The sequence below is a fragment of the Calypte anna genome, chromosome 11 (genome assembly GCF_003957555.1).
Source record: "Calypte anna isolate BGI_N300 chromosome 11, bCalAnn1_v1.p, whole genome shotgun sequence".
Classification (NCBI taxonomy): domain Eukaryota; kingdom Metazoa; phylum Chordata; class Aves; order Apodiformes; family Trochilidae; genus Calypte; species Calypte anna.
The window spans coordinates 1129052-1145815 of record NC_044257.1 but is presented as its reverse complement, the minus strand read 5'-3'; the positions used below and the strand labels follow the sequence as shown (position 1 = coordinate 1145815).

The 16764-nt window shown below is 52.9% G+C and overlaps 1 protein-coding gene across 1 annotated transcript in view; it reads left to right on the top strand.

The window, feature by feature from the left end:
* The window catches only part of HYDIN (HYDIN axonemal central pair apparatus protein), a 152317-nt gene that overhangs the window by 134115 nt on the left and 1438 nt on the right, over positions 1-16764 (top strand). The window contains exons 65-82 of the mRNA XM_030457986.1: positions 1143-1303; positions 2111-2223; positions 2852-3095; positions 3663-3875; positions 4492-4630; positions 4969-5134; positions 5512-5659; positions 6328-6535; positions 6734-6955; positions 8273-8442; positions 8633-8831; positions 9722-9880; positions 11700-11980; positions 12594-12813; positions 13598-13807; positions 15160-15323; positions 15606-15756; positions 16163-16393. Of these exons, the coding sequence (XP_030313846.1) occupies positions 1143-1303; positions 2111-2223; positions 2852-3095; positions 3663-3875; positions 4492-4630; positions 4969-5134; positions 5512-5659; positions 6328-6535; positions 6734-6955; positions 8273-8442; positions 8633-8831; positions 9722-9880; positions 11700-11980; positions 12594-12813; positions 13598-13807; positions 15160-15323; positions 15606-15756; positions 16163-16393 (3399 nt within the window). The remainder of the gene's footprint in view (positions 1-1142; positions 1304-2110; positions 2224-2851; positions 3096-3662; positions 3876-4491; positions 4631-4968; positions 5135-5511; positions 5660-6327; positions 6536-6733; positions 6956-8272; positions 8443-8632; positions 8832-9721; positions 9881-11699; positions 11981-12593; positions 12814-13597; positions 13808-15159; positions 15324-15605; positions 15757-16162; positions 16394-16764) is intronic.

The following is a 16764-nucleotide window of genomic DNA, read 5'->3' as shown; positions in this document are numbered from 1 at the left end:
TGCCTCTGCTCTGGACACCTTCCAGGAGCTCTGTGTCCTTCTGCTGCTGGGGACTCCAGAACTGGACCCAACAGAGGGGGAATCCAGCCATGAATTGAACCAGCAGTGCATTTTAGGGAAGAGGTGGTTGCACAGTGCCCTGCTACACTCACACAAGATGGGGAAATCATTTTGCCAGGAGATGTGCAAGCTATGGGGCTGTGCTGAAAGCCAAAGGGTTGCAGGCTGTGTTGATGGGCAGGGTCACATTTTGTGGTAAGGTGTTTTATGGTGTTAAAATCTCTTCAGCTGGTTCAGTCAGTGCCTTTTCAACAACAAGGAGTTAAATCCACTGCAGTGTCTCCTGTTTTGAAGTGGAGAGCAACACTTGTGCTCTTCCAGGTGTGCTCTGTGCCCCAGCAGCACAGAGTAGGTGAGCTCTGAACTCTCTCTAGAGCAATACCAGAGATTTGGGTTGTGATCTGTGTCAGGTGGGAGATCTCATTAATGACAGCCCAGGTCATGCAGGAGTCTGGGGAAGTGTCATTTCTGGAAGCTTTTACTTTTACTGTCATTATTGCCAAGCTCTTTAACTTGGGTGACAGTTCTTCCCCAGCTTCTGAACCATTGTAAGGCTTGCAAACCAAACTTCTTCCCAATCAAAGCAGCACGAGTCAGGGATTTTCCTAGTGAGTTCATTCCCATCCCAATATGCTCATTCCCAGACCTCAAGAGTGTGGCTGCTGCCCCAGGTGTGACATCTGGAAAGCACTTTCTCCCAAGACAAGAAGGAAAATGTGCTTTCTAAGTTTGCTCCTTCCTGGGGTTCTCCATCCAGGAGAACTTAATCCCAAATTTGAGGGCTGCTGGATTTACAGGGGACCAGGAAAGGGACTGGACCCTCCCCAGGACTGAACCACAAGGACTGGTACCCAGCCATAGTCCCCAGGGGGGCATTGCAATGGTGGTGGTGATTGCTTTGAGCAGGAGGTAGAAACAAATACTCTATTGGAAGGGTCACATTTCAGCATCTTTCCAGGAAAATGAGTGGGAATGGTTCTTCCTGGCCCCTGGATGGGGCTGATTTTGAAGGCCAAAAGGCTCACTGCTCAGTCTGGCTTTCTGGGCTCTGCTCAGTGATTTTTCCCTCTTCCTTTTTGAAGGTGATCAAGACAGACCCAGAACCAGCTCACACCATCCTGGGGCAGAGCAGCTGGGATGTGGAGCTTCTCCTCAGTGCTGTTGTTGACTATGCTGAGTTCAAGCTGGACATGGACTCAATTCAGTTCAAACCAACCCTGCTCTTCCAGACAAGGAGATCCAGGTGAGTGGTGGGCGCTGCCTTTGCCCAGGGCTCACCCAGCATCTGGGCTCTTCAGTGGCCTCTGCTTGTCCTTCTACTCATGGTCCTGTGCCAGCAAAGGTGACACTGGCATGTTTGTCACTTGGCCACTTAATAAACCTCTCCTTGTTCCAGAGGTTTAATAAACCTCTCCTGATCAGCTTTGGAGGGGGTGCTGCTGCCTGCTGGGTCTGAGCTTCCAGCTTCCACACGTATTCCTGGCACATCCCAGGGCCTGGAGCTCACCCTGTGGAGATCTGAACAGACCCAGCTCCCCTCTAGGGCTTTATCTTGAGTCTCAACTGTTCTTAATCCCTTCAAACAAATTGTTTATTGTGTTGTTACCCTTTCCAAAGCCTTGCTGGGTGCTGGGGCCCACACATCTGCACACAAAGCCAAGCAGGAGATGGTGGCTGCCACCCTGCCCAGATGTCCTGTTCCAGTTCTGTGCTGTGCCTCCCTGCAGCCATGGTTCTGCTCTCAGGCATCTCCTCAGCTGCTCAAGAATGAATTTTGCAGTCAAACTCATGTCAAACAGAGACACCAAACCAGAATAAGCCCCTTGGATTAAGTCTCCTTAATGTCTGCCCTTTCTTCATTCACATCCAAACTTGGAAATACTTTGTCTTGGGGCAGCCCAGGGCAGTGACCTAGACATGACAGGGTTGTCATGAGAAAAAACCACTGCTCAGCATAAAGAAAAGGCTGCCAGGACCCTGCCCTGCAGTGTTAACTTCTCTACTTGCTTTGTATTTATTGGACTTTTTCTGCCTTCTCCTTGCCTTTCAGTTTCAAGCTGTCCAATACAGGGAATGTGGCCCTGGAATACACTTGGAGAGAGGTTGTGAAGGATGAAAAGGCAGTGAACTGTACTGGGGAGCAGCTCCCACCTGCTCTGGATGGTAAGGCAGTGGCAGCTGGGGTGTCTGAGGTGTTTCACTTGGTAGCTGAGGGCTTGGGGACCAGACTGTGCCACTTCCCCAAAAAACATGAGTTGTTTTTTCATCCTCCACTTCCATCAGCATCTTCCCAGCTCTACCTGGAGACTTTCTCCTTGCCTCCTCTCTGCCTTTGAGACTCTCCTGACACTCGTGCAGGAGCTGAGCATGGCCCAAGGGAGAGCCAGGTGGGAAGGGGGACACCAGGACACCTCTTGGAGAAGTCCCTGAGCCTGGGAATGTTGATGGTGCAGTCACTGCCCAAAATTCCCCCTCCTGCCTTGGGCACAGAGTGTTCCCTGCCAGGATCCACACCCTGTGGTGTGGTTGTGTCTCCTGGTGAGCAGTGTGGATCCCAGGAAAACAGGAGGAGGGGGACCAAGGGGTCTCCTGAGGAGCAGGAGTGAGGAGAGCTGCAGCACTGGTGTTTCCTAGCACATGCTTGATGGTCCAGTTGGGGAAGCTCACCTGAAGTCCTTGGCTCTCTGAATGTGCTTAATTCCCTCCCCTGTGGGCTGAGGTGTGGGCTCTTCCCTGGTGCAGGGAGACTTCTTGAACAAAGCTGTCCTGCTCTCCCTCTTCCTTCCCACAGAGGATTTCCTCTCCTCCTCTTCTGGTGCCACTGTGAGGCTCCCCTGCAGCCGTGGTTCCAGCCAGCCGGATCCTCCAGGGAATGATTCTCCCTCCCTGAGCTCCTCTCTCAACACCATCAGTGCCACCCCAGTGTTCTCTGTGGAGCCCTGCAGTGGCACCATCCCTGCTGGCCAGGAGCAGCTCTTCCAGATGAAGTTCTCTCCAGTCTGTGTGGGGGATTTTGAGAGCTCCATGCTCTGCAGGTAGGAAACTTTTACCTGGGTGGTCCCAGTGAGAGCTCTGGGGGGGGTGGGGGGTGGGAGTGCAGACCTGGGAGCAGCAGCACCCATGGAGGCAGCGGAAACATCCAACATGCAGGAGCAAAGGAAGAGGATCATCTGCCCTTGGGATGGAGACACTGGGAAGAGACATTACATGAAATATTAAGCTCCTGAAGGGTTGCAAAATCTGGATTGAGGGAACCAGAAAGGCTGTTGAGGGGCTGGCCAGTCCCTGGCTGTGCTTCCTTATCAGACCAGCATGGCCTTATCTATAACACAGGAACCTGGGTGCTGGGGTTGCTCTCTGGACACATGAACTGTTCCCATTTCTGCTGTTTCACCTCTTCTGCCTCTCTTTTCATGTGCTGCTCAGTGCTTGCACAGAGAGAGGATCACAGAATCACAGCATGGCAGGGGTTGGGAGGGACCTTTAGGGATGATCCAGCCCAACCCCTCTGTCCCAGCAGGATGCAAACACTGTGGTGCTGCCCAAGTAGTTGCTTGGCTGGAAATATTATCCTTGCTCATAGGTGTTGTATCCCTCCCCAGTATTCCCAACCTGCAGCCAAATGAGAGGAGCCCAGAGGTGGCTGTGAAGGGGAGAAGCCTGATGTCACACTGTCACTTTGAACTGGAAGACTCTGACTACATCACTGCCCAGAGACGTGACCCAGAGCTGAGGGGACCAAAGGGGGCAACGTTTGATCTCAGCACACGAGTGGTGGAGTTTGCAGCAGTGGGAGTGGGTGGCAGGAACCAGAGGTGGGTGTCGCCAGGGCTTCTCCTCCTCCTCACACCTCTGTTAACCAGAGGCCTCTCCAGCTACTTGACCAAGCCCCATGGCACATCTGAACCATCACTTTGCCACCAACTTGTTCCAGGCTGGAATGAGCTGCTCACTGAAGACCAACTGCCCAGGTTTCCTCTTCTCTTTGTCTCTTTCTTCATGAAGGTGTGGGTCAGTCTGGAAGGCCCAAATCCACCCAGCCTGGGCTTTGTGGCCAATACAAATGTTGTCCCTTTGAAGAGCACCCTTGGAACATTCTTGTTTCTTTGAAATACCACTCAGACATAGGTGCAGGGGGTACCATCTTCCAAAGGAGTCTTACAGTACTTGATCTGACCACTTTCTTAACCATTTTAGCATGCAAGAGTTTGGCTGTATCCCTTCTGGGGCCATTTAGTCTGTAGCCACCCAGCTCACAAGCAGGACCCTTAGGAAGCAGGTGAAATGTTTGTGCTCCTGGTGTTGTTACCCTGTGCCACATAACTCCTTCCAGATGGTGTCCAGGACTGGCAGTGCCTGGTGTCTGCTACAGGACAAAGTCCTTAATGTCCCAGCACCACCTTAGCACTCCTGTTTGCTTTGTGTCCCTAGGACCTTCATGATCATGAACCCAACCAGTTCCATGTACTCCTTCCAGTGGACTTGCCTGGACACTGAAGCCCCACCAGACCACATGGCTTTCTTCTGCCTCACAGACAGGGGCCAACTCCAGCCAGGGGGAAAAGCAGAGGTGAGTGCAGGAAATGGAGAAGGTAAATTCAGTACACACCTGTGTGCCAGTTTGTCACCAGCTGTGTCTCCACTTCCTGAGCATCCCAGCTCGCTGTGAGCTTGCCAAGATCAGGAAGCAGCCTCTGGGCAGTGTAACTGAGCTGGCAGATGAACCTGCTCTCCCCCTGTACTCCACACTCCATGCTGTTGGGTTATCAGTGGTGCAGCAGCCATCTCTGATCTCCCAGCAAGGTCAGCTGGAGGTTCCTGGGGTTTCTTGGTGGTACTGTCTGCTCCACCCTCCTCTTACCCTGCCAAGAGCAGCAACAACCCCCCCTTTACCTCTTCCTCCCACAGATGAAGTTTGACTTCATCCCTCGGCACCTGGACATCACAGAATCCTTCTGGACCTTTGCAATCCCTGAGCAGAACATTGCTCTCCCTTTCCTCTTGGTGGGCACTGCCAGCGACCCCCTTGTCCATCTGGACAGGTCCCACCTCAACTTCCAGATGCTTTTAATTGGTGAGCACTTTGGTGACATCCTCAGGTGGGGCCCAGCACTCACATTGCTCCAGCAAGGAAGCTGGAAACCAAAGCAGGCACCTGTGAGCAGATAACCCAGCTCCTGGCAGGCACCTGTGAGCAGATAACCCAGCTCCTGGCAAGCTGGGAAAGGAGAGAGAAAGGAAGGAAAACAAGTGAGGAACATGGTGTGTGGGTGGAGATGCTTCCAAGCAGGGATTTGGGGGTAATGCACAGGATTCTGGGGCTCAGAAGCAGGTTTCCATGGTGGCAGAGCTCTGCTGGGCTTGGCCGGCAAGCAGGAGTGCAGTGGCTACTGGTGGCCCAGTGGCCAGAGAAGCAAAAGGTTTTCAGCAGCTGCTTTGTCCTCTCCCCAGGGCATGAGGTGCACCAGACTATCTACTTAATCAACAGTGAGAAGGAAGCCTTCAGCTTTGCTTTCAGAGAAAACTCTCTCTTCTCTGAGGGATGCAACTCCTCCCTCAAAATAGAGCCCATGGAAGGCTTCATTGCTCCTCTCTCAAGGTAACAGGGCTCACAGATTCCCTCTCCCATGTGCTCTGGCCTTTTGCTTTTGAGGCTTCCTCCCCTCCTCTGTCACCAGGGGACTCTCAGCAGGAGCACACATTTGCCTTGTTTCATTCCTTCCCAAGGTGACACCAGGAAACTGCAGGTTTCTCCATCAAGTGGTGGGGTTTTCCCTGTCTTTTAAGCCTCCTTCCTGGAGAAATTCAGGCTTTGGATCTGCTGGTTTTGATGGCAAAAGCATTGGAGGCCCTAAGTGTGCAAGTTCTCCTCTCTTCCAGGGGTTCCTTTAGGGAACAATGTAGTCTGTGCAAAAAAGAGCATCGCAGCCACCCAGCAGCACTGCAGCCACCACAGGGAAGTTGCAGGCTGGGTTTTGCAGGATCCCATGTCAGAAAATGGATGCTCTTTCCTTGCAGTCTGCAGTCACAAGTTCAGGCAGTGTATAAGATCACCAGCTCCTCCTCTGCTGATCCACCCTGGATCCCACTCATGGTTTGCCTGGGTGTAAGAATTCTTTACAGAATCAGAGAATTATTGAGGCTGGAAAAGACCTCTGGGATCATCAAGCTCCAGGCAGCTTTGCTGTGGCTTAAAAGATGCTGAATGTTGGTTTGTCCCAGTCAGAGCCCCTCCTGCAGCAGTTCCTGTGGCTCTTCTCTCTCCAGGTTTCCCCTGACAATCAGCTTCACACCAACACTGGAAGGAGAGGTGGTCTTCAACCTCAAGTGCAATGTCAAGAGGAAGACCCAGCCCCTCTCCTTGAACATCAAGGCCACTGGCTACAGCATGAACGTGTGTGTCAGGTGTGAGGACAGGGACAGTTGTGTCACCGAGCTCAGTGCCCAGCAGATCAATGTCATTGATTTCAAGGAGGTGAGCAGCTCTGCTTCTGTGAGCAGTTTGCCCCCACAGAGCTCTGCAAGACTGAGCCTTGGCCACCTTTGTACAAGGAGGAAAGTTCTGAGATGGATCTGTCAGCAGCTGGCTGGGAAGACTTAGGAGTGCATTGGGAAGGAGCAGTGGGTGGGCTGGGAGTTCTCCAGCCTCTGGTTCACTGCCTTCTCCCCACAGGTGCAGCAAAATGAGAACGTCAAGCTCACCTTCAGCATCTGCAACAAGGGCAAGGTCAGCTTCACCTTCCTGTGGGAGCTGAGTGCCCCCCCAGCCTCTAAGCAGACCCTGACTGTCACCCCTTGGACGGGGATGGTGGAGGCAGAGGGGGAGGTGGAGACCCAGCTGACTTTTCACCCTGAGAAGATGTGTTCTTTGAAAGGTGTGGAGCTGACACTGCAGGTGAGGGACCAGGGGGTAACATGGGACCTTCCCTGCCCTGTGCTGCAGCCTGAGCTCCCCCTGCTTAGAGCCTGAAGGAGGTGAAGAGGCTCCTGCTGCTGAAATGAAGGGCCCGGCAGCTCCGGAAAACTGGCTCTTGGTATATGCTGGCTCTTAGAGATTTTCAGAAGTATTTTGGTCACTTTGGGAAGCACTTCTGTGGCAGGACATAACCCCCAGGCCCTCTCTGCCCCTCTTTTGAGAAAGTGACCCCAGATGAGGAGGCTCCCACAGCTCAGAAAGGTCTGGCCAGCACATGGCTGCAGAAAGCAGAGATGTGACCCCCAAAAACCTTTCTCCTTCAGACCAAGCCTTCCACATTTTATTCCCATTCTGTGGTCCTTTGGCACTTGCTTTTCCTCACTGTTGCTGCAGCCAGCTGTCCCCATCCTGGGGCTCTGCAGAGGGACCTGGACAGACTGGAGATTTGGGATGATCCCAGTGGTTTCATCATTCCAAGTGCCGGGTCCTGCACTTTGGCCACAACAGCCCCATGGGGAGCTCCAGGCTGGGCACAGAGTGGCAGAAAGGGACCTGGGAGTCTGGATTGCCAGGAAGCTGAAGAGGAGCCAGCAGTGTGCCCAGGTGGCCAAGAAGGCCAATGGCATCCTGGGCTGGCTCAGGAACAGCGTGGCCAGCAGGTCCAGGAAGGGATTCTGCCCCTGTGCTCAGCTCTGGGGAGGCCACAGCTTGAGTCCTGTGTCCAGTTCTGGGCCCCTCAGGAAGTTCAGGAAGGAGCTTGAGGTGCTGGAGCAGGTCCAGAGAAGAGCAAGGAGGCTGTGAAGGGATCCAGCAGAATTGCTGTGAGGAAGGGCTGAGGGAGCTGGGGGTGTTGAGGCTGGAGAAGAGGAGGCTCAGGGGAGACCTCATCACTCTCTGGCAACTCCCTGAAAGGAGGTTGGAGCCAGGGGGGGTTGGGCTCTTTTCCCAGGCAACTCTCAGCAAGACAAGAGGGCAGGGTCTCAAGTTGTGCCAGGGGAGGTTTAGGTTGGAGATTAGAAAGAATTTCTTTCTGGAGAGGGTGCTCAGGCATTGGAATGGGCTGCCCAGGGAAGTAGTGGATTCTCCGTGTCTGGAGATCTTTCCAAAGAGCCTGGATGTGGCACTGAGTGCCATGGGCTGGGAACCACGGGGGGAGTGGATCAAGGGTTGGACTTGATGAGCTCTGAGCTCCCTTCCAACCCAGCCCATTCTATGATTCTGTGATTCCTGTTCCTCAGCCACCTCTGGTGCTCCTGGTTGTGATTCCCATCTTTTTTTTTTTTCTTTCCCCACCAGATCAGCAAGGGGCCCACCTTCACCTGCATGTTCCTGGCCACCGTGGTAGTGCCCACTGTCCACTTCTCCACCACCAAACTCAACTTTGGAGCCTGCTTCATCCACAGTGCTGGGATGCCCCCTGCCCAGCAGACCCTTGTCATCACCAACAAGTCAGACAAGGATGTCAGGTGAGTTTTCCCCACTCTTCCCACCCTTCCTTACCACATTCCACATCTCATGATCCCTCTGGGTGAGAACCTGAAGGGAAAAGGAGGCAGGAAGGGGGCTAAAGCAGCCCTGATGGTGCTGTCTGAGCACACACAGGCTCGTGACACCTCTGCTCCTCTTTGCTCTGTTTTTGGGGGTTTTTTTTGCCAGTTTGAGCTGCTTGTTCAGCAACACCACGTACCTGGAGGTGGATTTCACAGGCTATGTCCTGGGCCCAGGAGGGGCAGTGGAGGTGCCCATCACGTTCTGCCCAAGTGAGGTGGGAGCTTACAGGGAGCTGATCCCTTTTGAAATCAACAACCTGTGCAAGGAGACTGTTGAGGTCCGAGGAAGGGGCACGGAAATGAAGGTGAGATGGGACCCAAGTCACAGCCCTGCAGGGGGCAGCAACCCACTGGTGCCTTCCTTCTCTCTTCTTCATTTTTTCTTCTTTTAGCTTTTCTTTTCTTCTCTTATTTTCCTTTTTCTTTATTTTATTTTATCTTTTTCAATCTTTTCTTTTCTTCTCTTTTCTTTTTTCTTTTTTTTATTTTTTCTTCTTTTATCTTTTTTTATCTTTTATTCCCTTTATTTTATTTTTTCTTCTTCTATCTTCTCTTTCTTCTCTCTATTTTATTTTTTCTTTTATTTTTTCTTTTCTTCTCTTCTCTCTTCTTTATTTTATTTTTTTTTTATCCTTTTCTTCTCTTTTCTTTATTTTATTTTTTCTTTTTTCTTCTCTTCCCTTCTATTTTCTTTCTTATCTTTTCTTTTTTCTTCTCTCTATTTTATTTTTCTCTTTCCTTCTCTTATTTTCTTTTTTCTTTTCTTATTTCATTTTTTCTTCTTTTATCTTTTTTATCTTCTCTTTTCTTTATTTTATTTTTTCTTTTCTATTCTCTTCTCTTTTATTTTCTTTTTTATCTTTTCTTTTTTCTTCTCTCTATTTTATATTTTCTCTTCTCTTATTTTCTTTTTTCTTATATTATTTTTTCTTTTATCTTTTTTATCTTTTCTTCTCTTTATTTTATTTTTTCTTTTATCTTTTCTTCTTTTCTTCTTTTCCTTTTTCATTTCTTATTTTATTTTTTCTTCTCTTCTCTTCTCTTCTCTTCTCTTCTCTTCTCTTCTCTTCTCTTCTCTTCTCTTCTCTTCTCTTTTCTTTATTTTTTTCTAATCTCTTTTCTTTTCTCTTTTCCTTCCCCTACCCCTTCCCTTTCCCTTTCCCCTCTCCCATTCCATTAATCCCTCTTTCCTCAGGTTGAGGTTGTGGAGCCCCCAGGGAAGGTTGTGAAGCTGGGAGCCATTTCCATCGGTCAGACCGTGAGGAAATTTGTCACCATCGCCAACCACAGTGCTGCCCCTCTCACCTTCCACCTCAGCCTCATGAGCACCATGCCAGAGCTGCAGGAGGATGGGGTAAGGGCCCTTCCTGCTCTGCACAACTGCTCCGGGGGGGAGGTGGGAGCTGGTGACAAATGTTGGCTGTCCTGTCCTCCCTGGATCATGTTGTCCTTCCTGCTGGGAATGCTCTGCCAGCAGATGGATGCTTCAGGTGTCAGGAGTCCCCTCATGGAATCATAGAACTGGCTGGGTTGGAAGGGAGCTCAGAGCTCATCAAGTCCAACCCTTGATCCACTCCCCCCGTGGTTCCCAGCCCATGGCACTCAGTGCCACATCCAGGCTCTTTGGAAAGATCTCCAGACACGGAGAATCCACTACTTCCCTGGGCAGCCCATTCCAATGCCTGATCACCCTCTCCAGAAAGAAATTCTTTCTCATCTCCAACCTAAACCTCCCCTGGCACAACTTGAGACCCTGCCCTCTTGTCTTGCTGAGAGTTGCCTGGGAAAAGAGCCCAACCCCCCCCTGGCTCCAACCTCCTTTCAGGGAGTTGGAGAGAGTGATGAGGTCTCCCCTGAGCCTCCTCTTCTCCAGCCTCAACACCCCCAGCTCCCTCAGCCCTTCCTCACAGCAATTCTGCTGGATCCCTTCACAGCCTCCTTGCTCTTCTCTGGACCTGCTCCAGCACCTCAAGCTCCTTCCTGAGGGGCTGAGGGGCCCAGGACTGGACTCAGTACTCGAGGTGTGGCCTCACCAGAGCTGAGTCCAGCTTCCCTCACAGCTGGAAGTCTCCTGTTGGAGCTGCCTGTGTTAGGAGCTGGCCGTGTGTATTAGGTATGGAAAGGAAATCTTGATAGACCACGAGTTGCCACTCACTTGGAGCTCACTTGAAATCCCTTTGGAAGATGGAGTCCAGCCTTGGCACAGCGAGGTGGATACATCCCAGGAGAACACCTTTAATCCCTAGGGATGCAAGCCAAGGAATCAATGGATTTGGGCCAATGCTGATGGGGACAGAGAAGGAAACAGAAGACTCTCCAGTGATGGAGGAGCCCCAGCTCAGCTGTGTCAGGGTTTAACACTGGCCCAGCAATTAAACTGAGTGACAGCTGCTCTCTATTAATCTCTCTCTCCTCCCTGATAAAGAAAGGAGAGAGAATAAGGGAGAGAGACTGATGGGTTGGAAACTAAACTGCACAGCTTTAATGAAACAGGAATGATAAATAGGAAAAATTACTAAATCTATACAAATATACAGGGAAATTGATCCCAGGTTCCTCCCCCCTCTCCCCCAATAACTCTCCCATCCCCACTGAGGCTGCAGGGCAGCCCTGGGAAAGTCCAGGCTGGAATCCTGGGCTCAGCAGGAGTTGGGAGCTGGAGGCAGGAACACACAGATCCAGGCTGGAATGGATCAGGAGCACAGGCAGAGGAACAGACAGAATCCTCCCAGGATGCTGAAGCAAAGAGGGAGAGGGGAAGAAGGGGAAGCAGGAAGGGGTTTGACCCTCCTGATGCCTCCAATTTCTCCTGAGTCTGAGGTGTATGGGATGGAATCCTCTGTTTGGTCAGTTCTGGCATCTCTCTTGTCTGTTCCTCCCCAAAGGAGGCTGCAGGTGGGACCTCTTTATTCCTTCTGGAGGGCAAACTGTTCCTCAGAGCTGAGCAGTGTCCCTGGCTCTGCACACCAGGCTCTGGCTGTAACTATAACCATGGAGTTATCAGTCCCAGGAGCAGCCACTGCCTGAGAAACTTGCTGTGAATTTCAGCAAGTGCAGCTGCTGACAAGAGACTGAGCTGAAAGCAAAAGGACAAGAGAGAAAATCCCCTTTATCCTAGCCCGAACCAGGACAAGCTGCTGGGTAAAGCACTCTCTGCTGCTTTCTTTGTGCAGGTTCTCAGCTTGAACCCCACCAGCAACCTGAGCCTGAAGCCCAAAGGGGACAGCTGCAGAGTGGAGGTGACCTTCTCCCCAAAGTGCCGCATCCCCCCCTTCACTGAGGAGGTGGTGCTGCAGTACAAAGGGCTGGTGCACTCCCTCTTCATGGTGAGGGGCTCCTGCCAGGGCATCCAGCTCAGCTTGGACCAGGAACACCTCAGCTTTGGAGCAGTGGTGCAGCACAGCTACACCTGCCAGCGGGTCCTCCTGCAGAACACAGGAGACATAGGAGTCAGGTAATGGGAAATTTTATCCTGTCTGAGGGGCTTGGAGGAAGCTTGGGTGGAGCTGGAACCTCTCCAGATAGCTCCACCCTGCTTCTTCATCCTACTGGAGAGTAGTGCAGTCAAGTCCTGGAAGTTGGGGGAGGGCTTTGGACACAGGTGTGTAGGGAGAGGACAAGGGGAAATGGGTTAAAACTTGAAGAGGGAGATTGAGGTTGGACATGAGGAAGAAATTCTTCCCTGTAAGGGTGCTGAGCCCCTGGCCCAGGTTGCCCAAGGAAGCTGTGGCTGCCCCATCCCTGGCAGTGTCCAAGTCCAGGTTGGATGGGGCTTGGAGCAAGCTGGGCTGGTGGGAGGTGTCCCTGCCCATGCAGGGGGTTGGGACTGGATGAGTTTTAAGGTCCCAACCCATTCTGTGCTTCTATGAAGTTCACGAGGGTTACACCCAAAGACTTGGCTACAGGTGGGTGAGTCCTGCCCACCCTGAAGCCTTCTTGCCAGCTGGCTCAGGATCATGCCTGGGATCTGGTGGGGAAGCCCATAAGAAGCTGAGAAGCAGCACCCTGTGATTGAAGCCTCCCAGCTGCTGATCCTTCCTTCCTGTCCTTGTCCTTTCCTTGTCCAGATTCAAATGGGACATTGAGAACTTCAAGCCGGATTTCTCCATCAGCCCCACAAAGGGTTACATCTCCCCAGGGATGGATGTCCCCTTCCTTGTCACCTTCCACCCCTCCAAGCTGAGCCAGACCATCCAGTACGAGGGGCTGCAGTGCTTCATCCCGGGCTGCGAGCCGCTGCGCCTGACGCTGGCAGGGTGCTGCATGGAGAGCCCTCTGAGCAAGGAGGTACCAGGGGCAGGATGGGGCCTCCCCTCACCCCAATGGTTGCACTTTAGAATCACAGAACCATCAAGGGTGGAAAAGGCCTCTAAGATCATCAAATCCAACACATCTCTGGCAGGGCAGGGGCTGGAGGACCTGGGTGTTGCATTGGGTCGCTCCTGCCCTGGGTATCCCAGAGAGCTGGGAAAATCAGGCTCAGGTGAGGATCATGCTACAGGGAAAGGGAAGGGATGGCCCTGCCCTGGAACATCTGGTGAAAAATACCAGCCCCTGATGGTTTGCACCTGTGCTAGGTGGGATTTACTGATGAATTCTGAAGTGCTGATCTCTGTTCTGTGGTGCCCAGGAACAGGACAAGGGGGGATGGGTTGAAACTGGAACATAGGAAGTTCCAGCTCAACCTGAGGAGAAACTTGTGGAGTGTGAGGGTGAGGGAGCCCTGGGCCAGGCTGCCCAGAGAGGTTGTGGAGTCTCCTTCTCTGGAGCCTTTCCAACCCCCCTGGATGTGTTCTGTGTGTCCTGCCCTGGGTGACCCTGCTGGGGCAGGGGGTTGGACTGGATGAGCTCCAGAGGTCCCTTCCAACCCTATGATTCTGTGATTCCCTAAGAACCCACACCTTGATTCCCACCTGCAGCTGTGGCTCAAACAGAAATCGTGCAAATGATGAGGAAAAGCTGCTCCCTGTGCACAGAGCTCATCAGAGACTGAGTGGGAAGGAGTCCTGGGGATGTCTGAGTGGGAAGGAGTCCTGGGGATGTCTGAGCAGCCTCTGCTCCTCTCTTGCAGACTCTGAACTTCACGTGTGACGTGCGTGGGGAGCACAGCCAGATCATCCTCCTCTCCAACCCAAGCAATGAGGACTGGACCCTGCAGCCTCTCATCGAGGGGGAGCACTGGAAGGGCCCTGCAGTTTTCCACCTAGAGGCCAGTCAACAAAACAAACCCTACAAGATCACTTACAAACCCCTCACCATGAGCTTTGAGAAGAAGCACCAGGTAGGTGAGCTGTGCCAGCAGGCTTGGCCCTCCCAACATGACACTCAGAGCTCCCTCAGCTTTTGGGCAGGGGGTGGATGAAATGACCCCCAGAGGTCCCCTCTGAACTGAAATCATCCCACAATCCTAGAGTTGGAAGGGTCTTGGTGGCAAGTGGCCAGGTATGAGGGAAGGGAGGAAGGTGAGAAGTCTGGACTGAGCACTAAACTTCCTGGAGCAGCTGACATAAAAGCTCAGCTTGTCTGAAGGTCCAGGAAATTGAATTTGAGCAGCTCCCAGTCCCTGCCTGAATACCAAAGAGGGGCTCAGAGACCCCCAGACTCAGCTCCCCTCCCTCCCTGAGCCCTGGCCACAACTTGTGCCAGCACTGCCCTGCTGGGCTGCTTTGGCAGAAACAAGAGGGTTGAAGCCGCCCCTCAGTGTCCCCCTGAGCCATGAGTCAGGAGGGAAACAACCCAGAGATGTCTCTTGACATCACCTTCAGCAAAGCAGGAGCTTTGGAAAGGGTCCAGCTCTCAGGTCCCCTCTGTTCCCATTTCTGAGACACACCAGGGAAAAACTGTCAGACCATGGGGGTCAGTTCAGCTCTGGGGTGCTGGAGGTGGGTGTCAGGCACCTGCCCTTTGTCCCTCTCCTGTTGATCTTACACCAGGCCAGAATTTAGGCCAGAGCAAGAGTTCTGGGATCAATCTCCAGGGTGCAGAGCAGCTCTGTGTCCTGTAGGGTTTTATATAGATTCACAGAATGGGTTTGGGTTGGAAGGGACCTTAAATTCCAACCCCCTGCATGGGCAGGGACACCTCCCACCAGCCCAGGTTGCTCCAAGCCCCATCCAACCTGGACTTGGACACTGCCAGGGATGGGGCAGCCACAGCTTCCATGGGCAACCTGGGCCAGGGGCTCCCCATGCTCACAGTGAGGAGTTTCTTCCAGACCCTTGTCCAAAGTCCCTCCTCAGCTTTCCTGTAGCCCCTTCAGGAACTGGAAGGTACTGGAAGGTCTCCCCAGAGCTTTCTCCGGGCTGAACAATCCCAGCTCTCCCAGCCTGTCTCCTGTGGGCAGCATCTCTTGCACACAGAGCCCTGCATGAAGCATCCTGCAGTTCTCAGCTGTTCTGGAGGCAGAGGAGATGCCACAGAGGTGCTGCCTCTGGATCCTCTGGCTCTGCCAGCCCAAGTGGGGACAGTGTTGTCATCTCCAGCTCTGCAGGTCACAGCTCTGCCTATTGGACCTGCTCCAAGCTGCTTAGGTGGGAGACATGAGACAGAGACATGAGACAGATATTCTCAAGAGCCAGTGCCTGCTCCAGACAGAGAGCATGAGAGCTCACTGACATGCTCCTTGTTTTTTAGGGATCCATCTTCTTCCCACTGCCAGATGGGACAGGGCTGTACTACCTCCTGCAAGGCACTGCTGAATCACCAAAGTGCTCAGGGACCATAATCCGGGAGGTGCCATGCAGGACCTCCCACACGGAGCTCATCCCTGTCTCCAACTGGCTGAACAGACCACAGAGGTGAGCCCAGCCCTGGAAGTCTCATCCCATCAGCAATCCTTGCAGCAGGGCAAGGAAGGGCTTCCCACTGCCTTGGCACTCCCTTCCCACAGGCTTTTCACTCCCAGAGATGTCTGGGATCCCATCTCCTCTCTGTGCAGACTCATTCCAGAGGCTTTCCCTCCAAGCTGGATGAGAGCTGGGTCCCTCTGCCCCAGGAGGATGGGGGCTGCATTGTACCCCTGCCCCAGGGGTGTCCTCTGGGAGTTCCTCCTGTTGACCTTCACTGCACCCTGCTCACAGGTTCCTCGTGATAGTGGACATCCTCAAACCAGAAAACCTGGACAGGAGCTCTGTGCTGCAGGGGCTGGAATACATGGATGTGCCAGGCTCTGCCAAGAAGAACTACGAGCTCACCTTCCTCTCCTACAGGGAAGAACTCTACCATGCATCAGTAAGTGTGGACACCAGGCTGTGGGGTCCTTTAGGGAGCTGTTGGCTCACTGAGAACCTTCATGCCTGTTTCCACACCCCTACCTGCCCACTGGGGGTTTCCTGGGTGGAGGCAGAGCAGCAAACACCTCTCCACACTCCCCCATCTCATCTCCCTGTGAGAGTCCCTCTGGGGGTTGCTCAGCACAGGTGAGCCAAGACTTGGAGGAGCTGGAAGCAATGGGATGGTTAGGATTGGGAGACTCTGAAGAGGAGAGACCACCAGTATCTCCAGTATCTTTCTCCAGTCTTGCAGTCTCCCTCAGTGGCTGCTGACAGCCATTCTGGGAAGTGGGGTGCTGAGCTGGGGGGCTCCTTGGGCTGGTATGTCCAGAATCAGCAGGGCTTTCCCTTTGTCTCTGATCCAGGTGACCTTCCTCAATGAGGTGACCAGGGAGTACTTGTTCTACATGGTGACTTTCAAGGTCACATCTTCAGGACCCATCAGCACTGTTGAAATGACCACTGCTGTTAGGCAGAGAGCCTCTTCCACTGTCAAGGTGGACAACCCTCTGCCTTTCCCTGTGACGTTTGCCATCGATTGCAAAGTGCCTGATGTCAACGTTCCCTCTCACTTCACTGTTCCTGCCAAGTCAGAGGTAGGAGCAGAGCTCATCCAGTGTCCTGTCCTCTCCCTGCAGCCTTTCTGGGAGTTCTCAGAAGGATGGTGCCCTGCATCAACTCTATCTGGGGCTGCTTTTCAAGGGTGACACCTGCTCAAAACCTGGACCCATGTAGACTCCTTATTCAGTGTGTCTTCAGTCTGGGGTGGCTTCAGGGCATGCCTGACCCCCCCAGCTAGGTGTTTCAGCCTGGGTTGCTAGGAGGTGGTGTGTCCCTGGGGGAGTACAGGGCTGGTTTAGGGTAGGGAGCTTTTAGGAGAGTGACAGAGGGCTCTCAGCTGTTGGGGACAAGCCCCCAGCTGAACTGTCCCACACCTGCAGCCAGGCTGTGACCCAGAGAGGAAGGG